General features: G+C 41.6%; 2 protein-coding genes across 3 annotated transcripts in view; both read right to left on the bottom strand.

Moving 5' to 3' along the window:
* Positions 1–873: 873 nt before the first annotated feature.
* arg1 (arginase 1) lies at positions 874–10624 on the bottom strand. Its single transcript, XM_083994436.1, has 8 exons — positions 10443–10624; positions 9124–9196; positions 7026–7200; positions 5371–5530; positions 3945–4039; positions 2378–2482; positions 2135–2271; positions 874–1258 (listed from the first exon to the last, which is right to left on the bottom strand). The coding sequence occupies exons 1-8, from the start codon at positions 10554–10556 to the stop codon at positions 1095–1097; spliced, it is 1023 nt and encodes a 340-aa protein (XP_083850562.1). The 5' UTR covers positions 10557–10624; the 3' UTR covers positions 874–1094.
* A 3627-nt stretch (positions 10625–14251) lies between these two features.
* Positions 14252–27032, bottom strand: part of heatr1 (HEAT repeat containing 1) — a 49138-nt gene continuing 36357 nt past the window's right edge. For both annotated transcript variants that reach the window (XM_083994363.1, XM_083994364.1), the window contains exons 31-42: positions 26541–26664; positions 25250–25390; positions 23143–23471; positions 21841–21991; positions 20371–20553; positions 19706–19840; positions 18510–18611; positions 16156–16312; positions 15138–15265; positions 14841–14999; positions 14522–14630; positions 14252–14382 (exon numbers count right to left, since the gene is read on the bottom strand). In XM_083994363.1, coding sequence (XP_083850489.1) covers positions 14294–14382; positions 14522–14630; positions 14841–14999; positions 15138–15265; positions 16156–16312; positions 18510–18611; positions 19706–19840; positions 20371–20553; positions 21841–21991; positions 23143–23471; positions 25250–25390; positions 26541–26664 — 1807 coding nt within the window. In that variant the 3' untranslated portion in view covers positions 14252–14293. The remainder of the gene's footprint in view (positions 14383–14521; positions 14631–14840; positions 15000–15137; positions 15266–16155; positions 16313–18509; positions 18612–19705; positions 19841–20370; positions 20554–21840; positions 21992–23142; positions 23472–25249; positions 25391–26540; positions 26665–27032) is intronic.

The following is a 27032-nucleotide window of genomic DNA, read 5'->3' as shown; positions in this document are numbered from 1 at the left end:
AACACAACCTCGTCATAGTGACCAGAAAATGAAACGACTGAACCTTCAGTCCCAGCAGGTCCGTCCCCCTTCACCGTCCCCCTGGAAACACTTCCTGTTCCCGTCGTCGAGGCTTCAGCTCAAGATGGAAATGATTCTGAAGCAACGACACGACGCCACGGAGACCTGCTACACCTCCTTTATCCTTCCTTCATCACTCCTTCACCTCCTTAACCTTCATCACTCCTCCATCTGTCTTTCATCTTTGCTTCATCACTCCTTTACACCTCCTTCATCCCTTGTTCATCCCTCCTCCTTCACCTCCTACACCTCCTTCATCTCTCTCTCATCTTTCCTCCATTACTCCTTTATCACTCCTTTACCTCCTTCATCCTTCCTTCATCTCCATCACTCCTCCTCTACCTCTCCTTCATCACTCCTACATCTCCTTTACTCCTCCATCCCTCCTTCATCACTCCTTTACTCCTTCGTCCCTCCTTCACCTTCTACACCTCCTCCATCCCTCCTCCATCTGTCCCTCATCTTTGCTTCATCCCTCCTTTACCTCAATTTCTCCTTCATCCCTCCTTTACACCCCCTTCATCTCTTCTTCATCACTTTTTCATCCCTCCTTTACCTCCTCCATTACTCCTCCTCCCCCTCTGACCTGTGACCTGAGCGACTGAACTCCAGTTTTTGCCGTAAAGAGACGAGTGAATCTGAGGAACTTCCTGTTGATTTGTTGTGATAAGTTTCTGATCAGATCAATAAAACACAAACTGTTTTTAATTATCAACCTGAAACTTTGTGTTTTTGACGTGAACTCGACTTTGTTTCAAATTTATGAAACAAAAAACATTTTATTTGGTTAAAAACTGACAAAACAAAACCAGATGGTGAATAACGAACATGATGACATCGTTTTATTCTCATGTGACGTTCAAAGACCGTCGGTAATTAACAGCAGCTTGGTGAGTGACATCGTGTTTGTAAAGTGTCTTTAAACACAGTGCGTGTGTAGTTCACTGACATCACGTCACAGGATCAGACCCGTGCGAGGCGTTCAGGTGTCAGTCGGTGCAGTGGGACAGACAGGCAGGCAGAGCGTGGTGCGTTCAGGGGTCGGGCAGGTTGTAGTCTGACGGGTGGTTTCCCCCCCGGTGGCGCCCGAAGCAGCCGAGCAGCAGGTCGACGGCGGTGGAGACGGTGGACTGGACCTCGTCCTGACTCCGCCCCCTCAGAGGGTTCACCTCCACCAGGTCCACGGCCGACAGCAGACCTGCAGACGGAGGGGCGTTCAGGGACACTGGGCTTTTTGTTTTCATGCAACTAATGATTATTTTCATTATCGCTTAAAGGAATAGTTCAACATTTAGTCAAATTGGCCCATTGCCATAATCGCTATAGTCATAGCAGTAGGTTCGTTACCTTTAATTGTCTGTGTTTTAGAGGGAAATACAGAGACTGCTTGATGAAAAACTGTCCCTGAAGGCAACGTGCATCAGTGGTTTTACATGAATTTCCCTCTAAAACAACTCTGTGTGGTAACGTTGTGTTATTATCTCATAGCGTGGTGAATGTGCAGCTCACAACTTGTCCACCAGAGCGTTGTGGAGTTGTTGGATTGTGTATTTGATCAGTTTGATGAGGGAAACCAAGAAATCCCATAATGAGCCTCCGTAGCGTAGCTCTGAGCAGCTCACGGCTCTGCTCCGCCGTTCTAAAAATAGCTTGCACCGACAATTAAAGGTAACGAACCTACTGCTATGACTATAGGGATTATGGCGATGGGCCAATTTGCCAAAATGTTGAACTATCCCTTTAACCTGTCGATTACTAATAGATTAGTTGTTTGGTCAATAAAATGTCTAAAAGCATCAATCAGTGTTTCTCAAACCACCAGACGACATCGTCCTCAAATGTCTTGTTTTGTCCACAAACCAAAGAGAGACTCAGTTTATCGTCATAAAGGAACAAAGAAACCAGAAATATTCACATTTAAGAAGCTGAAATCAGAGAATCTGGAGCTTTTTTAAAATTAAAAATCTACTCAAACTGATTATTAGATGATCAGAATAGTTGATGATTAATTTAATAATCGATTATTGTTTGATTGATCGATTAGTTGTTGCAGCTCTACAGTCAGTGTCTTCACCTGTCTGACAGAGGTGTTCGGTGATGTACACGCCCTCCCTGTAGGTCAGCCCTCCCACTACAGGTGTGCCGGTTGCCGGGGTAACGGAGGGGTCGATGGCGTCGATGTCATAGCTGAGATGAATCGGCTTCTTCCCCCTGATCAATGAATCAATAGGCTATTGAAATTAATAATAAAGGTCTTAAACTTCTGTTCTGTGCGGCGGTGGTGGCGGCGAGGGGAAAGGGGGCGGAGCTTAATTACCTGGCCGACAGGTAGTCACACGCCTCCTCCATCACCCTGGAGACGCCCAGCTGATCCACCTGAGACATGGAGAACACCTTCACCCCCAGCAGCTGCAGGATGTAGCTGTCAAAATAAAAGCAGCAGCTTCAGGATGTAGGCAAGGCAATTTTATTAGTACACTGCAAAAACTCAAATATCTTACCAAGAATATTTGTCTTATTTCTAGTCAAAATAAATTTCATTCTACTTAGAATAAGACTCATCACATTAAAAAGTAGCTTGTTTTTACACTTTTTACTTCTTTCAAGCAGATTTTCACTTGAAATAAGTAGAAAAATCTAGTTTTTCTTTCTTATTACAAGCACAAATAACCTTCTTTCACTGGCAGATTTTCCACTTATTTCAAGTGAATATTTGTTTGAAACAAGTGAAAATGATCTAAAAACAAGTTAATTTTTAGGTGATGAGTCTTATTTTAAGTGGAAAGAGTTTAGTTTTGACTAGAAATGAGACATTTTGGCAAGAAAAAGGACAAATATTCTTGGAAAGATTTAGAGTTTTTGCAGTGTATAGCCCGTTTTTACCACCAGTTTGTCTCAAAGGGCTTTACATCCCATCACAACAACATCCTCTGTCCTTAGACCCTCACATCGACTGAGGAAAAACTTCTTTTTTGACGTGCATGTTTTTCTCACAGTTTCTCTAGATCTTTTAATGTGGACCACTCTCACATTTTTTGGAAATATCAAAAAATAACTGTATTTTAAATGTAATGTAGGGAGCTACAGCAAATATTAGGATATGAAGAGACTCGTCAATCACTAGAAACTGGGCAAAGGAAACACCACCAACAAAAGATCAATGAATGACAACTGTGTAAGAACTCTTTTTAATGGACAAACTGACACATACTGAGGCTACAGGAAACACAACTGGACAGAAAATGGGAACAAATGGACCCAACAAGACTCTAAATGATGATACTGGACTGGAATGATGATTGGTGGATAAACCAATCCAAGACTGTAAGAATGTTATGCAGCTTTCTGTTTAGTTAGTTTGTATTTATTTTTGTTGTTGCAATAATTTGTCAATAAAGATTTAAAGGTAGCCTACATTGTGTAGGAATTCCTCCCATCTGGCGTTGCGGTTGTATATCTCAAGCAACTCAAAGTGCTACACAGTTTTTATTTGGACCTAACCAACTGCTGATCGGCGGGCGCTAACCCTGGGCGGAGGGATACGTGAGTTGGTTCGGTCCAAATAAAAACTGTGTTTTTCCTGCACTTTGAAGGGCTGGAAAAAATTATATTATAGCGAACAATGGAACTGTGTTTTTTTTTCCAGGTAAAACCTCTTTTAGGCCGTGAAAATAGGCCGTTTCTTTGGGTCTGTTCACAACACTGTATGTTGTAAATCTCTGGGCAGGGCTATTATGGGCTGGCGTTGCTAACGGGAGGAGTGTAGAGAGTCTTCTACTGCAATTAAAGTACTTAGGGGCTATTTGTAGATCATACAACCCCACTTTAAAAAAATGATACTATCCCTTTAAGTGACAAAAAAACAAAACCTGGACCGGACTCACTGTTCTGCTGGATCGACGTCCCTCAGGCCGACGTAGACCAGGTCTCTGGCCCAGACGCACGGCTCCACCCAGGAGAAGTTTGGTAGAACAGGAAGCTGGAGGAAGTAATGGAGTACATTTACTTGAGTACTGTACTCTTACTTGAATACATTTCCAAGACAAATATTTGTTAATTAGTAGGAAGGCTGAAAAGTACTGGTTACTTTCAGGTCTTTTTCTAAAATCCTATTGGACACAAGCTGTGTTTGTCAGAGAAGGAAACCCTAACCCCTAAAAGCAGCACATCAGTGCAGCTGCTTTCAAAGAGTTCATTCTCACTAACAAGAGTTAAAAGCTCCTTACATTCATTTACAAACAATTAGAGTCATTCATTGATGTGGAGAATAAGACATTTACTCTGACTCTGACTTTGACTTAAAGGTGTACAGAAAAGAAAATTGAATTTGAGCCCACTTTGGGTCATAAAATTAATGTAATAAGTCATCTTTCAGACGTTGTAGGCCAAACTTTGTGCAAAATTCTATTTTTGAGTAAATCCCGGATGAAAGTGTGTATTTTTTTTTTCGCATTGGATAATGCAGGCGCACGGATTATACGTCAGCCTGTACACGATTCACCAGCCACTGATATTGGATCCGTCATCCGTCATTCAAACGTCTGAGACACACACACACACACGGAGCTCGGTCTCGCCCCAATCTTTGAATATCCCGCCCGCTCGATAACGACCAATCAAATTCGTTTTCCTTACTCGGGTAAACTCGTGTTGCAGCTCGTGACAACTCGGCGCAAGTCGCGCGACAAACAGGACAAACGGCCATTTCTGTACACCTTTAAAGCAGAAGTGAGTGATCCGGTCGTTTTGGCTAATGCTGCGTTCCAGGCAGGCTTTTGAAATCGTAAATTACAGCTTCAAGTCACAACTTACGACATTGTAGCGTTCCAGGCAACCCACTCGTGTTTCTCCGACCTGTTTTACCTGTGAAAGTCACTATAACGGCCACTCGTAACTTCTGACCCGTGAAGTCGTACCAGATCGAACTGGTACGACTTCACAGGTCGGAAAAACACGGGTTACGGGTTGCCCTGAACGCACCATAACAGTCCTCGTCCCTACGTCACCACATTCACGGCGCATCCCTTGGCTGCACACACAGAGAGGACTGCCCCTTTATGCCGTTCTCTCTCCTCATTGGATAAAGGTTGTAGGATACAAGGAAAGTTTTCTCCTGGGCTCAGAGCAGAGCAGAGTGACTGACAGACCCGTGTTTCAGACCAAACACTCTATAGAAGTGATTGCTGTCGGAAGATACAACTATTTAAGACTTATATTAACACAAACATTCAGCTTACTTCTGCTTTAAATGACTTGATGAACCCCGGTACCTTTCTGATCATGTGCCCCCCCCCCCCCCCTGTGTCTCACCTTGTCCCTCAGCTCGTGCAGCAGGTAGGACATGGGCTGTCCATGCATGTTCCCCGTGTTGGAGCTCAGCGGCGTGTTGATGTCGGCGTGGGCGTCCACCCACACGACGCTCAGCTCGCCGACCGCCGCCGCGTGGCCGTGCACCGAGCCGATGGCCAGACTGACGGAGGAGAGAGTGACATCATCAGCCTCCATCTGTCCTCCTCCAATCAGAGAGTTGGTTCATTCATAACTTCAACGTTCAAAATTTCAACTAAACTTAAATCATCAAACTGTTGAGGAGACTTAAAGGGATAGTTAAACATTTAGTCAAACTGGCCCATTGTCATAACCCCTATAGTCATAGCAGTAGGTTTGTTACCTTTGATTGTCGGTGCAAGCTGTTTTTAGAACGGCGGAGCAGAGCCGTGAGCTGCTCAGAGCTACGCTATGGAGGCTCATTATGGGATTTCTTAATTGGTTTCCCTCATCAAACTCATCAAATACACAATCCAACAACTCCACAACGCTCTGGTGGACAAGTTGTGAGCTGCACATTCACCACGCTATGAGATAATAACACAACGTTACCACACAGAGTTGTTTTAGAGGGAAATTCATGCAAAACCTCTGATGCACGTTGCCTTCAGGGACAGTTTTTCATCAACAGTCTCTGTATTTCCCTCTAAAACAATTTGCCAAAATGTTGAACTATCCCTTTAACTAGAATCTGCTGTAACTTGCTGGTTGTTAAACTACATTCATAATTTGTGCTGTATCAAGTATTTCAACTAGTTTAACCGGCCGTCTGACAAAAACTTTATGAGATGCTCATGTGTCAACAAGAGATTCTGCCCTGTTGTGTTAGAGCCTCTGATTGGCCGTTCCTGTCGGGTTTAAACAGTGTTGTTCAACTCACACCCATCTACAATATGTCCTCTTTGTATTTATTATTACTTTTTTTGTTGACTGTTTTACGACTGGGTGTTGGGGCAGGATTTTCATTTTCTCTTTCTATCACCAACATGTCTGTGATGAACCTACAGGACGTCGACCAGACAAGTAAACCTGAGTGTAGAGGCAGATTTCTGCTGAATGTTTTGTAGACTATTATATTTAGTTTCATAAACACCACATCAGGGTTCCTATGCAAGTATGGAAAGTATAGAATTAGATTTTATACATTTATACATGATCTTAATACTTATCTGGTTTGGTCTTATCAGAAGTTATCTGGGTTCATTATTTTGTATGTGCTACTGTAGCTATAGCTACAATCTCCTGGAAATGATTTGGTTACATAAAGGCATACACATTCAGAATAATGAAAACAAATGATTCATTGCATGATTTTTTTATATAATGCACAACTATTTAGTCAAATATCACAAATTATTTGATTTTTTTTTACCGAGAAGTCTGGAAATTAGGGTCTGGAAAAAGTCTGGAATTTGGACATAACATGAGTAAAAGTAGTTGATGAAGCTGCTTTTAGAAATGTAGTTTGTTCAAACTCCTGCGGCCAGACTCAACGCTGCTCATCACATCTGGTTGACTGATCTCCACATGTGGGCGGGGCCTGATGATGTCACAACGACCTCCAGTCTGTGAGTCCTGGTGGATGATTGACAGGTGGAAGCTTCTGTTGCTACTGGACGTGTGTCTACTTGACTGACCTGTGGTCTCCTCCCAGCATCAGGCTCGTGTGTCCGTCCCTCTTCACGCGCGTCACGGCCTCCGACAGCCTCTGATTGGCTCCTCCCACCGCCCTCGCGCTCTTGACCAATCCGATGGGTTTGTCGTCGACGACCTCATCGAACACCAAGTTCCCATAATCCTTCACTGCACAACCTGCACACACACACACACACACACACACATGACATTAAAGACCAGAGAAACGCTCACCAGGATGTAAAACTATAATATTAATACAAAACAATATTAATAATAATTAATAACAATAATTATTAACATTATATTAATATTGTATTTATTTATTGTTATTGGTTTACAAACTTCACAGATTAAAACTACATAAAACTGTCAAAACATGAAATAAATCTAAATATTAGGCCTATATAAAAATGAAAATGTATCGACAGTTATAAAAATACTCACTACACATTCCTCTTTACATAAAGGTTCATTGTGGTTTAATTTTCATGGAGATTTGTTTGGATGAGATTGATCAATAAAGTTTAGAGAAGATATAAACTTTATCAAGAATAAATCACATTAGTTCACATTAGTTATGAGACGTATCTGTCTTTATACACTTTGCTTTTAATCCTTCACTGCACAACCTGCACACACACACACACACATGACATTAAAGAACTGGACTGTTGCCGGGCAGAGAAACACTCACCAAGATGTAAAACTATAATATTAATACAATACAATATTCATATATGAATAATATTATATATCATATTTATTTATTGTCATTGGTTTAGAAACTTCACAGATTAAAACTATATAAAACTGTCAAAACAACTTGAAATAAATATAAAAAAAATTAAAGTTAAAATGGCCATAAAGTTGGAATAACTTTGTTTTCAGACACATTCCTCTTTTCATAAAGGTTCATTGTGGTTTAATTTTCATGGAGATTTGTTTGGAAGAGATCGATCAATAAAGTTTAGAGAAGATATAAACTTTATCAAGAATAAATCAATTAGTTCACATTAGTTATGAGCTGTATCTGTCTTTATACACTTTGCTTTGTTACAATAAAAACAAAACAAAGCAATAAATCTAATTAATAACAGTATTTTATTTTAACTTTATGGGCGACTGTATAATAATAATAATATTAATATTTCTTGACTTTGTTTCTCTGTGAGCTCTGTCTGTCACTGGTTTATTTCCCAGAATTCCCTCTGTGTGTGAACATTGACAGTGTGTGTGCTGTTGAATATATTATAATATAATATAATGTTATATATCTACATACTATGCCTTTACTCGTCCCAGTTACAGATTGATGTTTGTGACCTTCGACAACAACGACACACTGAAGTTTTGTCTCAGTGAACAAACGTGTGATGAGTTCAAGTTCCACAGGAAAAGTTAACGTTTATTTGTCCCGTGTTGTTTTACAGTGAAACGATGACTCATTAGAGAATCACAGAATTTACTTTTGTTCTTCATGTCTTCGATGTAATGACGATGTAACAATAAGTTTATAATGATGTTGTCATAGAAACGTGGCGTTAACTCATTTGTCTCTGTGGAAAATTAATAAAGTTTTATTAGAAATTAATAAAAATGAATAAATAAAACCTTGAAGTTGTTTATGAAACTCAACATGATCAGATCAGTTAGTTTCTTCTGACTGTGAATGAACACACACACACACACACACACACACACACACACACACACACACACACACACACACACACACACTCTGATCTATTTCTGTGTGTTGAGGATCAAGGTCGCTCTGATCTCGTCTGCTGTGTTTCCATTAATAAATATGTGTGTGTGTGTGTGTGTGTGCAGCATGACTCAGCTCACGTGTGAACACACACACAGACACACACACACACACACACACACACACACACACACACACACACACACACACACACACACACACTGATCCTGCTCAGCTGTAAGTCTCACCAGCTTTAACATCCCAGATTAAGCGGTGCCAGCGGCTGCAGCTGATCACAGCCATCAGCATCAATAACAGTAATGATCGATAGAAGGACCGAGGTCAGTGAACGCACCACGTGACTCTCTCTCTCTCTCTCTCTCTCTCACCTTGTTCCTGCAGCTTGTGAACGAGTCCTGCAGCTCGGATCAGGTCTGGACCCTGCTCCACCCCCCCCCTGGGCTGGGACACACACACACACACACACACACTGTAACACACTGTAGAGATCATTAATGCTCATCATTCCTCATTAATCACAGTCGATGCAGCGAAACCTGAAGTGTTGAAGCTAAAAAACTTCCACAAAAACAGCTTTTAGTGTTTTTCATCGTCAGGTTGAAGCATCAAATGATGAATGAATAACTACCAAGTCTATAAGTGATTAGATTAAAGGTGGACTGAATTAAATGTATTTTGTAGTTTGTCTTTCTGACCAATGTTGACCGTTTTATGGCAGATATGGCACTTTGTCTTGGTATAGAGTAAACTAGAGAATGCATTTCCTGAAGGAAATACGGGTGAAAGCTGGAAGCTGAATGAGCTGAATAAGTTGTTGAAACAATGCTGAATTAAATGTATGATTTGAATGTATTTTGTAGTTTGTCTTTTTGACCAATTTTGACCGTTTTATGGCAGATACGGCACTTTGCCTTGGTTTTACTCCAATGGAATCATAGAGTAAACTAGAGAATGCATTTCCTGAAGGAAATACGGGCGAATGCTGAAAGCTGAATGAGCTGAATAAATTGTTGAATCAATGTTGAATTCAATGTATTTTGTAGTTTGTCTTTCTGACCAATTTTGACCATTTTATGGTAGATACTGCAGTTTGCCTTGGTTTTACTCCAATGGAGAGTAAATTATGGGATGTAGGGAGTACAGTTACTCTTTGCAGATACTGCACTTTGCTTTTTTGGATGGACAGTAAAGTAAAAAGCCCAATAACTCTGGAGGTTTTAGCAGAACTGATATCAAATTCTACCAGATTGAAGAGAATATGCCACACTTTTGATTGAAAAAAATAAAATGCAGAAACTGCACTTTGCCTTTGTAAGGGGGGGGGCAGCTCTGACCTCTGACCTCTGGACCGTCTCACGTTGTCCCAACAGAGTTCATATAACAAGTTACGTTGTTTTACAATTGACACGTCAAAATGATGAATAATGATGAAGTTAACAAGGTCAAACTGAATGTAAACGAGACTTTAGTGTTTTAATTTGACTCAATTCTTTTTTTTGTGCTTTTTAAAAAAAAAAAAATCTCCTTTTCTTTTCTTTTTAAATACAAAATAAAACCAAAAGACTGTTGAAGGTCTGGGTGGAGAATAATATAACAGATATGAAACTACATTGAATTCATAGTATTGACAGGAACACACACACACACACACACACACACACACACACACACACACACACACACACACCTGTCCCTTGGAGAAAGGAGCTCCGATGATTCCCACCGACCGATGATGATGATGATGATGATGACGTTTACAAACAGTCACCGCGAGCCGCCTCATCGTCCTCGCGCTGCTCATGTTGACGACAATTAGCTACTACACATCTATACACACACACTTCACACACACCTACTAGGCTACACACACCGACCGACGGAGCGGGACGCCCTATAAAACCACCGTGTGACGTCACAGCACCGGCCGTCCCTCGGAACAGCGCGAGGAGGGGGCGTGACGTAACGTGACGGGTTGGACCGAACACACACACACACACACACACACACACACACACACACACACACACACACACACACACACACACACACACACACACACGGTGTTTGTATCAGTGAGTGTGTGACACTGAGGAGGTGAACACAGAACTGAGAGCTGATGATAATATTATAATAATGACAATCCACCAAAAGAGCGCCATTTCTGTCCCCAGCATATTAAATGTAGCCTATAAAAACATGTAATAATATAATATAAATTGCATTTAATTAATAAACAAAGCACCATACACATGAATCACTGTAGAAATTAAAGATATATCATTTTTAATTACTATAAAAAGGCTTTCAAAGCACTGAAACAGCCTTTGTTGCATGTCCCCACAGCCAAACGCTATAGTTTACCACAATGCATAATGAATAAAATCCTTCTAAAATCTCTTTTTTTTTGCATATTAGTGTGACTTCATATTATATCTACACTTATATAACATTTTTTTTAATTAAAACCTAATTATATTTTGGTTAAAATTCACATTTTAGTCCCGTCCCCAGGTTTTCACTCAGTGCTGTTAAACACATTCTACACTCTTAAAACTCATTCCTGTTACCTAAATTATCTCTAGACAGTGTTTGTTGATATCAAAAGTAAAATATTCAGTTAAATCCTAAGAATGTGCTCTGTGTGCTCAAGCTATTAGTGTAGATGCTATTTGGCTAGATTTCACACAATTGCAGATTTTATGCTAAAAACTCATTGCTGTTACTCAGTCTTCAAAAATGCAATGATAAAAGCAGCAATAAATTAAATAAAGTAGCCTGAGATTGACCAGTACTCATTTTGAATGAGTAAATGTGTATATTAAAAAATTATATACTGAAATGGAATGAAAAATGAAGTTTAATTTTTAAGAGTTACAATGAGCAAATGGCACTCTTTTGGCGGAATGAATAATGACAGTAACTATAATAAACATAATAATGCTATAATACAGTTTTTCTCGATTGTTAAGACACATTTCTTCTTCTTCCTCCTTTTCTCTAACCTGTGAACACAAAAAACACTTTTCAAGCTCCATTCACAAAACCTCAGACTCTTCTTGCAAAACCAAACTTTCACCTCAGAACAGTTCAATCTGTGACCAAAACTGAACTGTGTTGTCAAATCAACATTAAAACCACTACTGAGCTTCACTAAACACAACAGAGACAAATAGAAAACACAATGAAACTGGAGAAATAAATGTTTATTGTTCAACTGTAGCTAAAGGCATGTTGCAAAACAAAACAGTAGTAGTTGTGTTCAACTTGTGCTTTAGTTGTGTTTGACTTTTGCCTCCTGTGCTCAGCATTATGCAACACAGGTGCATCATGGTGAAAATGTTTGGAGCAGCTGACCTTCCTTAATTAATAACGTATCTATCTATCTATCTATCTATCTATCTATCTATCTGTCCGTCCGTCCGTCCGTCCGTCCGTCCGTCCGTCCGTCCGTCCGTCCGTCCATCCATCCATCCATCCATCCATCCATCCATCTATCTATCTATCTATCTATCTGTCTGTCTGTCTATCTGTCTGTCTCTTTCAAACCCTCTGTATTTTAACTTCTTTCTCTTTCTCTACCCATCTACCTCTGTCTATCTATCATCCCCCCTCTCTCTTTTCTTTCTTTCTTTCTTTCTTCTACTCTATTTCTGTCTTTTTACTTCTTTCATTCTACTCCCTTTCTCTTTCTTTTTACTACCCCATTTCCGTCTTTCTTTCTTTCTTTCTTTCTTTCTTTCTTTCTTCACTTCTCTATCTATCTACCTCTTTCTTTCTATCATCCCCCTCTCTCTGTCTCTTTATTCCCTCTTTTTCTTCTTTCTTTCATCTATCTATCTATCTATCTATCTATCTATCTATCTATCTATCTATCTATCTATCTATCTATCTATCTATCTATCTATCTATCTATCTATCTATCTATCTGTCTGTCTGTCTGTCTGTCTGTCTATCTCTTTCAAACCCTCTGTATTTTAACTTCTTTCTCTCTTTCTCTATCCATCTACCTCTGTCTATCATCCCCCCTCTCTTTTTCTTCTTTCTTCTACCCTATTTCTGTCTTTTTACTTCTATCTTTCTTTCTACTCTCTTTCTTTTTACTACCCCATTTCCACCTCTTTCTTTCTACACTTCTCTATCTATCTACCTCTTTCTTTCTATCATCCCCCTCTCTCTGTCTCTTTTTTCCCTCTTTTTCTTCTTTCTTTCATCTATCTATCTATCTATCTATCTATCTATCTATCTATCTATCTATCTATCTATCGCCAAGCAGAGTCTAAACAGGTGAAAAGTGACTGGTTCGATCAGTTGGTTCAGACGACAGGGTTTAGTGTTTTAGCAGTTGAGAAAAGCTGTACTCTGAACTCCTGCTTCACTCTGAACTTTTGACATATTTGACACTGATCGGTGATCAGTTCTTCACCTGAAGGTCAGGACCTTGACAACAGCATCTGGGCTCGACTGCTCCGGTCTGGGTGGAGTTTTAGACCGGTGGTTCTCAGACTGTTTTACATCAGGGACCCTGAACTAACACAATTTAGACCACGGCCCCCCGTTGGACAACACTGTGACGCAAACACCAGAAAGAAATACACAAATATTTGATCTGAGACTGAAGAACGTGACTTTTTAGTCAATATACGTTCAAATTAGGGCCGATGGTGTGAAGTTTTGGAAATATTGTAGAGAAATCTCTGGAAAAAAGTGGTAAAATTCCTATAATAATGAATCTTTATCTGACGTTACAGGTCGTCGGGGATGTGAAGAGTTTTACTTTGACAGGAGAAACCACAGAGGTAGAATAAAGGTGGAGGTGTTTGTCGTCGACCTCGGGGCTTTTCATCCTGTTCTTTATGTTTGTTCAGAATTTAATCGGTCGTCTCAAAGTTTAAATAATCAAATTCACTTTAATGTCAATTTAATTTGTTGAAGTTTCAAATTAAAAGCCCCGAAGCCGAAGCAGAACAGAGACAGAGACTCTGTGAACCCGTTCCCCTGATCTGATCCTCACAGCTGCTTATTATCATATCCACCTTTTTCCCAATGTCTAAAACATAAGCCTGTTTTGCCGGTTTTGCTCTTCCGGTGGAATTTTATGTTTACGTTTCCATGGTTTCGGTAGTCGTGGTAAATGCATGGATTTTTTTTTCTTTTTTCCAATGAAAATCTGTAAAACACATGGATCATCACAGCAGCTTTTAACAGTGGATATCACACAGACTGACATCCATGTTAATAGATCCATGATGCGTTTACCGTAACTATGACAACGACTGAAACCATGGAAACGTGAACGTACAATTCCACCGGAAATATGACGTTCGGAAGCTTGCGGATAAGGACCGACACCTGTACGTGATGTCATGATGATGTCATGATGATGTCATCAGAGTTCATACAGAACGTGTTGTAGACCAATAAAAGAGACGAGATGGAAACAAAAAACGTTTTTATTTGCGTCACATCAGTAAAAACATGAAACACTGATGAAGATGATGAAGATGAAGGTGTGTGTGTGTGTGTGTGTGTGTGTGTGTGTTAGAAGTAGCTCTGCAGCGGTTCTCCCAGGATGTTCTCCATCTCCTGAACGACCTTCTGCACCTGCTGCTCCACCTCCTCACACTCATCTGCAAACACACACACACACACACACACAGAGATGAAGCTGCAGTACAGAGAGAGAGAGAGTGTGTGTGTGTGTGTGTGTGTGTGTGTGTGTGTGTGTGTGTGTGTGTGTGTGTGTGTGTGTGTGTGTGTGTGTCTCACCCTCCATCAGCTCGGCCAGGAAGGGAATCGTCTCTGGCAGCAGAACCATGTAGTTCTCCTTCAGCCTGGAGGCCAACTCCATCAGGAGGAGCAGGGAGGAGAACCGCACCTGAGGAGGAGGAGAGAGGAGGAGGAGGGGGGGGGGGGGGGGGGGGGGGAGGAGGGAGGAAACACATATTATCATAAACAGTCCCTGTGTTTCCATTATGAAGATATTTGTCCCAGAAAACTGATTCCAGTTCAGGTGTGTGTGTGTGTGTGTGTGTGTGTGTGTGTGTGTGTGTGTGTGTGTGTGTGTGTGTGTGTGTGTGTGTCTCACCTCGGCCTGTGTGTGTCTGCTCTTCAGTAGGATCTGGTAGTTGAGGTTTTTCCAGGCGGCGTCGTCGCCCACGGCAACAGAGAACTGGCCCAGACAGGGCACCAGGTGCTGGGAGACTCTGGTCCGGTACAGCTGCTGCCCCCCCACCATGTTCTCCACCTACACACATTAACACACATCAACACACAGTAACACACATTAACACACATCAACACACATTAACACACCTTTACCCTGTGGCCCCGCCCCCTTATGGCCCCTTATGGCCCCACCCCCCATGGCCCCGCCCCCTCCTACCTGGTCGACCAATGGGCTGAGCAGAGCGTGGGTTCGCTCCGTGCTCAGGAAGTGCTGCGTGTCGTAGAGGAAGATCTTCTGCAGACAGTCCAGAACCAGCTGGAGCATCAGAGACCAGCTGGACTCGTCTGGGGAGAGGAGAGGAGAGGAGAGGAGATCACCATGACAACCATGATGATGATGATGATGATGGTTTACACACATGTGCACTGTCCCCAACTTACAGTACTGCAGGCTACCACAGAGTATCAGGGACACACGGAGAAAAATGTTTCCAAAGACTTTGAGAATAAAGTCATAATATGACAGTGGTAACTGTAGCAGTAGGTGGACACGCTGCTGTTCTGCTTCTGTTTTCTTTTCAAAGTCCTGATACTGACAACTATTTTTCTACTTCTAGTTCTTTATTTTTTTGCACAATTTAAAAGAACACACATAAAACATGAGAGGTAGCGTACTTTCTGGACTATAGAGCACCTGAGTATCAGCTGCTCCAGCTAAATGTTAAAAGAAAATACAGATCTAGGCTGCACTAGAATCTAAGCTGCAGGTTTTCATGTTGTAACATGAGATATTTAGAAAGTACGGTAATAATTAAACAGTGTATGGTGGGCTTATTTAAAGTTTCCACCTTATAATAATAGTATTATACAATTTCATGTACAAAAGCACAAGATATCAGTAAACATGAAAGAATGTGGTGACAATGTGACAACGTGGAGCTGTTGAGCCAAAAGCTCAAACTTCACCAAACGCTGCACGGCCTCATTTAACAACTTTACTGTAAAACAACAGCTTCTAATATGACGACTTTATTCTCAAAGTCTGTGAACAATGTTTTTTTCTCAATGTGGTCCTAAATACTGGCGCACCTTAATTTCAATGTATTTTATCTATTTTTATTAATTTTCTTTTGTAGAGTTACTGTCTCGTCTTTAATGCGTAAAGTGACACTAGAACTGAACTGAATGATGATGATGATGATGATGATGAAGGTGGTGATGAAGGTGCAGCCTACCTGTACTCTCTCTCCTCTGCAGCAGCTCTGTGAACGGCTTCACCAGGTTTCCAGCGAACAGGACGAAGAGTCCTTTGAGTCTGTGAGCGACGGCGTCACACAGACGGAAGAAGGTGAGCAGCCGCTGGTCTCCTCCGGTCCGGCTCCAGTCCAGCAGCTGCAGCACAGAGGAGAGGAAGATGATGAAGATACGCTGCTCTCAGAGAGAATACCACTCATTATGGACCTGATTCCACTGCCTCTGATACAGTAACTCCTCATCAGCACCAAACTGCTTCATGATCATAACAGAGGGATCTAGTTTTACTGCTTCGAGTCCATTAGACCAAACACAGCTACCGTATTTTCCGCACTATAAGGCGCACTTAAAAGCCTTTAATTTTCTCAAAAAACGACAGTGCGCCTTATAATACGGAGCGCCTTATATATGGATCAATTGGTTAATTGGTTGATTCATACTCAGCTCCATCTAGGGGATGCATAACGTAACCCCAGTTTGACTGCAGTATCTTCTATTCTACCGTAGATGACCAAATAGTCGCCCGCGTGCAAATACGCGCCTGTGCTCTAACAGCCGCCGGGGTCCGACCTCATTTGGCAGAATAAACGCCGGTTCAATTAAACGCCCGGGCGATTAGGTGTTTACCATAGTCTAAAACAAAAGTTTTTTTTTAACAGCGCTTCACCGGCTCTCAACTCTTCTGTCAGTCAGCCCCTCCTCTCGCTCTCTCTCTCTCTCTCGCATGCAGGCGCACACACACACACACACACACACAGACACAGGCGCGCTAGACTGAGGGATATAGGGAAATAGATAAATGCGCTAATGTACAGTGTTGAAATGACCGCGATCGACCCCCCCTTCCGTTATCATTCATAACACTGCTCTGATCAGCTCCCTGTGTTGCGGTAACACAGACAAACTGTCTTTTTATTTATTGTCTGATGTCAATAAAGATGCGTCGGGGGAAAAAGTAGTTTTGTTCCAGTGGTGCTATGGTGAGCTCCTTGTTCTTTGCATGATGGTCTGGTGCTGCTCATTGCAAAAATAAATTGTAGCCTGTTGCAAATACGCGCCTGGTTCTTATAAACGCCTGGGCTCCAAGTCGATTTAGCATATTAACTGCTACTAAATGGTCATCTACGGTATGCGCCTTATAATCCGGTGCGCCCTATATATGAAAACAGTTCTAAAATAGGCCATTCATTGAAGGTGCGTCTTATAATCCGGTGCGCCTTATAGTGCGGAAAATACGGTAACTCCTCATCAGCACCAAACTGCTTCATGATCATAACAGAGGGATCTCGTTTTACTGCTTCGAGTCCATTAGACCAAACACAGCTACTCTGGATTTATCAAATGGCCTCAGTGTTTCCCACAGGTTTGCAAGGAGACTGTGGCGGGTGGTCGGACCGCATGAGTTTCGCTCTTACCACGCACTGCTGTCATGCATGCACGCTTCTCTGTGTGTGTGAACACCAATAACGGAGAAAGAGCGCTATGCGGAGATGAATGAACGGAACGATATTGCGTTGGTCGAGCCAAAAGCTGAAAAATCTATTTGTGGCGAATAAATAAACGAATAAATGAACATATGGGAAACACTGGGCCTATTTGACCAAAACAGACTTGAAAATCATAAACAACATTTATCCTGTGGCAGAACTTCTCTCAACTCTGGAGCACTTTAGGCCCTGTTCCACAATGTTTTCTGACATAAAGAAATGCATTTCTCTTAAAATTAATGATTTTGAATCATATCATATTATTTTTTATATGGACCATCAAGCCTTATCTGTTTCTAACCCTAACCCATTATTAATATCATCCTATTGTTGAGTAAATATCATATACATTGTGCAAAGTGGAGGAACTCCAAACCTTCCTTCTCTGGTTTTCTTTTTTTTTCTGTCTCTTAAAAAGCTAGAAGTTAAGTTTGAACTATAGCACTTTGAGACTGTTTAAATATAAAGTGCACTGCAAATTAAGTTTATTATTAGAAAACGAAATATGCCAAAAAAAAAAAATGTAATCCTGAACTTTGCATGTCTTTTATTATTCTAATAACTCTTCTGTTTTATTTATTATGTCACTGCTCCGTTTCATGTTGAATATAAAAGTCTGGTTTCATGTATTTTCACATTATATTTTACTATCTGGTGTTTTGTTTTGTTTTCCTCTATAAATCCCCTCATGTTTTGTTTTTGCACTTTTATATTGCACTTAATATTTCACCTGTTCTATTGTATTTATCCTCTCTGACAGTTTGTTTCTTCAGTTGCTCAGTAAAAGAAATGAAAACCCGCTGCAGCAGGAGGAGACACAGCGGCGGCGACGGCGGCGGTGACCTTACCTTGAAGAAGAGCGGCCTGAACGTGACCTCGGACAGTTTCATCACCATGGCGATGAGACAGTCGATGACGGCGCCTTCGATCTGCCACGTCTTCTCCAGGTCCTGAGGAGGAGAGGAAGGGACGAAGGGGGAGGAGTCAGAGCGGCGGCGTTAGCGTTAGCGCTGCCGGTGGCGTCAGGGTCGGTCCTAGGATTTTGGTGGCCCCGTAAACAAGATTTTTGTTTGTGGCGACGTGTTTATTCCCTCTGAGGTTTGAGGCCATTTTCTCGACTTTTACATATTTTCTTAAATTTATCTTTTTAAAGCAGCACTAAGTAACTTTTCAACCTTCATAAAATATTTTCATAACTTTTGTGATGATACATCGACTTACAACAAGTTGAATGACACCTCTGTCATGGTCTTAGGGAGTCTGTATCATTATGGTCTGTATCTCTTTCTCTGGCACTAAGCAGCTTTGAGGAGCATGGTAGGAACCCTGCTCTCACTTTACTTTCACTTTCACTTTTGCGAGTCACAACAAGGAGGGAACAGGCAAAACAGCACTTTAGCAATGGATTATGTTTGTGTTTTCACTTTGAAATGATCCACTGGAAACAGAAACTTAGTTTTGATGTCTTCTGTTAATTTTAATGCAGGATATTTACAGGGCTTCACGCTAGTGTTCATGGGAAATGGAGTCTTCCTTCAGGCAAAACACTACCGCTTTGGTCCACAGGCGCCGCCAAACTCAACCAAAACTGAAAGTTCTTTAGTACTGCTTTAAATGTCCAATCCCTTGTGAAAACACTCCTTCAGTCATGAGAATGAACTGTTCTGGTGCTTGAAATAGGATATGAATACAGTAATAGATACGTGTAGAAAACAAGTCTAAAATGACATTTTGTAAGATTGCTTTTTGAGCACAAATGTTGTCATTCTGCCGTTCTATTTTCACCAAATGTCTCAAATGTGAGATAAAAGAAGCTGAATATTGACTTCACATTACATATAAAGCTCATAGCTGCACGTGCAGACCTCAGGATGTTTAAATGACTTGATGAACCCCGGTACCTTTCTGATCATGTGGCCCCCCACCTAACGGCTGTGGCCCTGAACAACCACATAGAGGGTTTATGCCAGGGGCCGGCCCTGGGTGGTGTTAGCGGTGGCGGTAGCGGTGGCGGTAGCGGTAGCGGATGGACGGATGGACTCACCTGTCCGTGGTCGGCGCGGAAGGCGAGGGCGGACAGGAAGAAGGAGGTGAGCTCTGATTGGTGGAGGCTGAGCTGCTCTCGCTCCATGTGGCCGATGTGTTCCTTCAGGATGCTCATCAGCGCCGCCAGCTGGGCCTAAAGGTCAAAGGTCGTCAGTCCCACAGAGATAAACAACTACATTACCCACAAGCCCCGGCTCTGAAGGCAACGCTCAACTAGCTCTAGTTCCTGTTCTGATGCTGCGTTCGAGACAAGTCGAGAAACTCAGATTTCACACTTCGCCGCCTCAAGTCGGAGAAAAAAAATCTGTTGTCCAGGCCTGATATTCACAACTTTAAAAGGGCGTTGTGGAGTTGTTGGATTGTGTATTTGATGAGTTTGATGAGGGAAACCAAGAAATCCCATAATGAGCCTCCGTAGCGTAGCTCTGAGCAGCTCACGGCTCTGCTCCTCCGTTCTAAAAACAGCTTGCACCGACAATTAAAGGTAACAAACCTACTGCTATGACTATAGGGATTATGGTGAGAGGAGGATCTGACTAAATGTTGAACTGTCCCTTTAAATCAATTTGTTTAAAAGTATTGTGATACTTTTAAACAAATTGATTTAAAAGGACAGTTCAACACATATTGGTACCAGGACAACACAGCACTATGCGGCCTCACCTGTCGGTCCAGCACCAGGCTGCTGTAGCACCTGCTGAGGGTGGGCAGTAGGACCCTGGGGGGCAGCTGGGAGGCCAGGGTGCTCCTGAGGGAGGAGAGACGTAGGGAGAGCTGGGCAGAGGAGGAGGAGGAGGAGGAGGAGGAGGAGGAGGAGCTCTCCATCTGCTGAGTCAGCCGACACACCTGTGGGAACAAGAAGTGATGATGTAATGAGACCAGATGTCCAAGGTTATTATAGTGTTAAAGCCCCAGTCTGTAACTTATTTGGCTTTTTATTATCAAAAATCAAAAATGTCTTTCATAAATCCGTATTTCACTGAAGTGGAATCACACCTGCATACAAATTACAAAGTTGTTACAAATACATAAGTGGGCGACGCCCCGAACCGAGGCGGCCATGTTGCATCGCCATTTTTTACGTTGAGTGGCAGCGTCTGTTGTCTGTCTGACGTCTGCCCGATTTCACGTGAATGCAACATCAAGAATACGTTCAGATATGCAACCGCACCGCTAGATGGGGGGGAATTCCTACGTATTATACCTTTAACATTTTTCATTTTGCTTTTTTGTGTCAGTTTAGTTTTAGTTGGTTCAACCAGCGATGAAGCAGCTTTAGTTTAGTTTTTATTTTTAGACTTCGATTTATTTTGCACTGTTAAAAAGACGGGAAAAATATGAATGATGTCATCAGCGACTTTCATAACATCAGAGTCGACTTTACTCTTACTCTGTGAACGCGACCTTCGTCTCAGTTTCAGTGAAGGATAATAACTCTGGGTTATTAGAGCGCCCTGACACAGCTAACACTACCTATACACTTCCAGTGTTTGAGCTAAGCTAATTAGCGACTTTAGGCAGAGGCAGGCTAACACTACCTATACACTTCCAGCGTTTGAGCTAAGCTAATTAGCGACTTTAGGAAGGAGGCAGGCTAAAACTACCTATACAATTCCAGCGTTTGAGCTAAGCTAATTAGCTACTTTAGGTAGGAGGCAGGCTAACACTACCTATACACTTCCAGTGTTTGAGCTAAGCTAATTAGCTACTTTAGGTAGGAGGCAGGCTAACACTACCTATACACTTCCAGCGTTTGAGCTAAGCTAATTAGCGACTTTAGGTGGAGGCAGGCTAACACTACCTATACACTTCCAGTGTTTGAGCTAAGCTAATTAGCTACTTTAGGTAGGAGGCAGGCTAACACTACCTATACACTTCCAGTGTTTGAGCTAAGCTAATTAGCGACTTTAGGTGGAGGCAGGCTAACACTACCCATACACTTCCAGCGTTTGAGCTAAGCTAATTACGGCGATACGGCTCCATCTCCCTTGTTACTGCACGCACAGTGGAAAGGATGGTGTCTATCTGCTGGTAATGGTCTCGGGAGTGAGGCAAGACACGAAAAAAAAAATGTTGGCGTATCCCTTTAACATTTTTCATCAGTTTTTCATGTTGAAGGGGGCGTGGCCTCACCTGCAGCGTGGTGTCCTGCAGGTAGGGGCTCATGAAGTGCGGCAGCGTCTCGGTGACTCTCTGCAGCGCGGTGACGGCGCTCAGCAGGTAGATCTCGTTGGTCAGCAGCTCCTTCCTGTCCGTCAGCGTGAGCAGCACGGCCGGCATCAACCTATAGGAGCGCAGACGGACAGCTGTCAATCAAACAGGCCACACCCCCCTCCTTGCCGCCGCCGCCGCTGTACAGCTATTGTATTTTGTATTTATTTATTTGCACCATAATAAAAGACAATTACAAAAAAAAAAAAATGAAATAAGAATAGTAAGTGTGGGAGAGGTTAAAAAACCCTATATTGGCTGATAAAAAGCACCTCCCCAAGAAATATACATAGGCTACAGTGCCATTTTATTAGCCAGGCTAGCGCCGCCTACTGGTTCCGGCAAATTTCATTTGCCTCAACAATGTAGTCAGGACACTAGCAATGCGTTTCGGTTTGCTCCGTCCGCCAGAGCGGACGGACCAATCAGCGAACAGACGGGTAAGTGAAGGCGATGACGTTGAACTCAAGCGCTCAAGATTAACCTATGAGCTTAACCGGTGTATAGCACACGTGACCACCAAGCAGCAGCGATTAGTTGAAGCAAATGTAAGCAACCGCCTCCCGGAAGCAAACGAATCCCTATGGCTCAGGTTCAGACGCTTTTTGAAATGTAATGAAATAAGCGGCTGATGCATCAGGCTACCATTTTATAGCACACACTCAAAGAAGTCAGAAATACACTGCAAAAACTCTAAATCTTTCCAAGAATATTTGTCTTCTTTCTTCTCAAAATGTCTCAATTTTAGTCAAAACTAAACTCTTTTCACTTAAAATAAGACTCATCACCTAAAAATTAACTTGTTTTTAGATCATTTTCACTTGTTTCAAACAAATTTTCAATTGAAATAAGTAGAAAAATCTGCCAGTGAAAGAACGTTTTTGTGTTTGTAATAAGAAAGAAAAACTTGCTCCACTATCAGATTTTTCTACTTATTTCAAGTGGAAAATTTGCTTGAAAGAAGTAAAAAGTGTCTAAAAACAAGCTGCTTTTAATGTGATGAGTCTTAATTTAAGTAGAATTAGATTTGTTTTGACTAGAAAAGACATTTTTACTAGAAATAAGACAAATATTCTTGGTAAGATTTGGAATTTTTGCAGTGTAAAAACATGGGTGTGTATAAATATTAAATAATTGTATTTGACTGAGTGAGTGTATGAGCAGGTAAATAATAACGATCCAACGACAACTACACTGGAACAGAACGGGCGTGGCGTGCGTCACCTGGGCAGCTGTGGGATGGCGAGGGCCTTGAGGGTGGCGACCAGCTCGGCGATGCAGAGCAGAGCGCTGCCCGTCACGTTCTTCTCCTCGCGCGCCGCCGCCACCAGCTGCACCGTGTGCTGCAGCGCCGGGACGAAGGCCTCCTGGTGGGCGGGGCCAAAGCTGCGGCACAGCAGCTTCAGGCTGTAGAGCGCCGTCTGCCGGTTGATGGCCTGCTCCTCCTGCTCCTCCTGCTCCTCCTGCGCCTCCTTCAGCTGCTCCTTCAGCTGCGTGGGGCCTTTACCCACGATGCTCAGCAGCTCGCCGCTCAGCTGCAGCAGGGCGGCCACCTGGGCAGAGTCACGGATCAACGGTCAATTCATTATATAAGCAAGCAATAAAAGTCATGGATCAAAAACCAATGAGATGGCACCACTGCAGCATCCTGAGAAAACACAACCTTCTTGCTATTGAAAACTTTATAATTTACTGTAACATCAGACTGGTTTTTAAAAGCAAACTGAAGACCTACCTTTTTAGCCTTGCTTTCAACTGATTAGTACTATTTCTATTATTTTGAAACATGCATTTAATTTAATTTATCTTATTTTCTTATTTATTTGTTTGCTATTATTATCTTTTTTATTCTATCTTAATTCACCCATTCTTTTCTCTATTTTATCCCACTACACCTGCTTATTCTTACCTAGTGTCTTTCTGGTCTTCTCTTTTTATCTATTTTACCTCATTTGATCTAGTATCTCTCTTATCTTCTCATTCTATCTATTTTACTTCATTTTACCTAGTGTCTTTCTCGTCTTCTCAATTTTACTTATTTTACTTCATTTTATCTAGTGTTTTCCCCACTGCAAATGAGTGAGTATTAGATAGCGTTTCCCCGATAAAATCCAATGTTCTAAAATTATTGTGTGAATGTGTATGTTTTGCGAATCTATGTATGTCTCCCTAACATGTGTTCCCTATGTCTCCCAATATGTGTCCCCTATATTGCTTGTTTTTAACATGTAAAGCACTTTGAGCTGCCATGGGCATGAAAAGTGCTATATAAATAAAGCCTGATTGATTGATTGATTGATTGATTAAATGTCTTCATAACTGTGTATCAGCCCTGTTCTCTGCACTGATAAAAAGACGCTGCAGCTCAAGCCGAGTAAACACACGAGCCTCCCACTATGGCGACTGCATTGTTCCCAAGTGTACAACATCATGTGGACAGTCTGTCTTTTCAATAAAAGGGGTTAGTTAACCTATGGAACACTTCACCCACTCACCTGAAACTGCAGACTGATACAAACTCCTTTAACAGAGGATTAAAAGCAAAACAACAACAATGTTCACATGTATAAATATGGACTTTCTCATTGTTACTATTTTTACTGTTACAATCATGATTTCAATCTCCTCTCGTTGATCTTGTGCTCTGTATTTTTTAGTCTGCTACTGTCATGATGTTGTGTCATGCACTTGGTTTTATCTCATACTGTTGATATTATGGTCTGTATTTTTAGATTAGCCGCCTATGGACTGGTGTTGAAAATTAGCACTTGTGCTAAACACACTCAAGCAAAACATCTGGTCTGTCCACTGGAACAGTCTCAATGTGTTTGTGATGTCCATATTAAATAAATCAACGTAACGTAAGTCAACGGCAATAATCAACATTGAATATGGTATTGATTAGGGGTGTCACGATTCTCCAAATCCTTTTTCTTTTTTCTTCCACCACAGCGGCCTATATTCCATATTCAGACTAGTCTAGTCTACCATCATTGGTTTTATTCATCACATTTTGTACAGTAAATCTTATTTCAAACGATGGGCTACATATAAGTGATGCAATTTCCATAATGTATCACATTAGGCACTATGGTCACATTTAAATAATTTATTTACAATATAAAGGTGACAATCTTGTTCTCAGTCAAGTGGAAAAAACAACAAAACAAACATAATCTAGTGACTCTTGGTTACAGCAGCACTAAAATGACGGATGGATGATCGTCGATCCTCTCTTTGACTTCGATGCTCGAGACGTAATTTAGATCGATTTCGATAAAAAATCTAAATCGTGACACCCCTAGTATTGATTATTGATGGTGATCGGTACCTGAGGCTCCGCCCACACGGCTCGGTGCTGCAGCTTGTTGTTGAGCAGCTCCATGGCCTTCCTCCTCACCGACGGCAACCGGTTTCCCATCAGCCCCCGGGTCACCGAGATGAAGGTCTCCATGGGCAACAGGGCGTTCACCTGGTGAGACAGAGAATCAATCAATCAATCAATCAATCAATCAATCAATCAATCAATCAATCAATCAATCAATCAATCAATCAATCAATCAATCAATGTGTGATAAAATGTTTCATCATTATTAAACTATTGATCAGATAAATGTTTAATCATCAGTTAAATTAATATAAATATTATAAACTATTAAAACACAACAGAAAAGTTCCACAGTGGTTGCACTGAGGCCTCGCCTGCACCAACACGGGGATTTTTGAAACCAAACTTTTCTGGCCCCTAGTTAAAAAAACACCACCGCTGTGATAAAAACTATCTCTGTCCACATGAAACCGCTAAATCCACCTCAAACAATGTCATGCACATGCCAAAGCAGTAGGTGGCCATAGCACTCCTAACAGGAAGGACATTTTAGCCAATCACAAGGCTGGAAAAATTCATACTGGAAAAACCAAGGGGGTGGATCTGACTACACGCAGGCGTAGCTCACAGTCGGCCATATTTGAACGGGCAACTTGCTCTGACTCTGGCTGCAGTTACAGTGCAGTAGATAGGTGATCCAGTCATCTGCACTAAAAAAACGATTCATAACTCTGTGTAAAATAAATCATCATGTAGCTATTACTTTAACTATTTGCATAATGTCACTATAATGTTACTTTTACAAAAAAAAGTACATGATTAAAATGATCCGTGATTTTAAATATGCTGCATCATAACTGCATAAACGTTCATAAAAATCAAACCGTTTTGAAATCGGACAAAAACTGAGCAAGTTGTGGTCATTAGAGCAGAACATGCAGCAGAGGCTTAATGCTCTGAGGGAGAGAGTTGACCTTACCAAGATGGCCGCCGTACTGGCTACGCTTTGTCATTGGGAAACAGCTGCGGGTGAGTCATCTAGTTCTTATATATATCTATGGAAAAAACTACAATGGCTATGCTAAATGCTAAATGCTAAATGCTAAATGCTAAATAGCAGCAGTAACAGCAACTCTGTCAGCTGGTCACGTCTAGAGCTCCACTAGTCTGCATGGATACAACTTCCTGTTTACCGTCGCACAGTGTGACGTCTAAAAAGGTGGATGGAAGAACAAACCGTGCAGAGAAACACACGGTTTCAAAAATACTCAGGTTCCACTGAGGTTCCACTGACCTTGTCCAGGACGTCGTAGGTCTTGTTCAGTAGAACCCTCCAGAACTTGGCCGTGGGTTTGTCAGCGTTCTGCTCCACACAGCGAGCAGAGCTGTGGATGTAGAGCAGTGTCTGCTCCAGCAGCCTGACACACACACACAGAGACACACACACACACACACACAGAGACACACACACACACACACAAATGTGAGCACTAACTATGTCGTGCATTGAGTATTCTGTCATGTATCTTCCTATACGTAGTAACCAGATAGTTATAGTGTTTTGTTTAATGAATCCTGTTCATTAATACTATGTATTGCTGAAGCCCTGTGACGGCAGCACTAACAACTGATTATATTAGAGCACTAACTACCTTGTGCCATCGCAAACGTGTGTTATTATAATAATAATAATAATAAATAATAATAAATTTTATTTGTAACGCACTTTATATTTACCAAAAAAATCTCAAAGTGCTAAAACAGCAACCAAAAAAAAGAAAAATAG

Source organism: Trachurus trachurus (assembly GCF_905171665.1).
Source record: "Trachurus trachurus genome assembly, chromosome: 19".
Taxonomy (NCBI): domain Eukaryota; kingdom Metazoa; phylum Chordata; class Actinopteri; order Carangiformes; family Carangidae; genus Trachurus; species Trachurus trachurus.
This window is presented reverse-complemented; position numbering and strand designations above follow the sequence as displayed.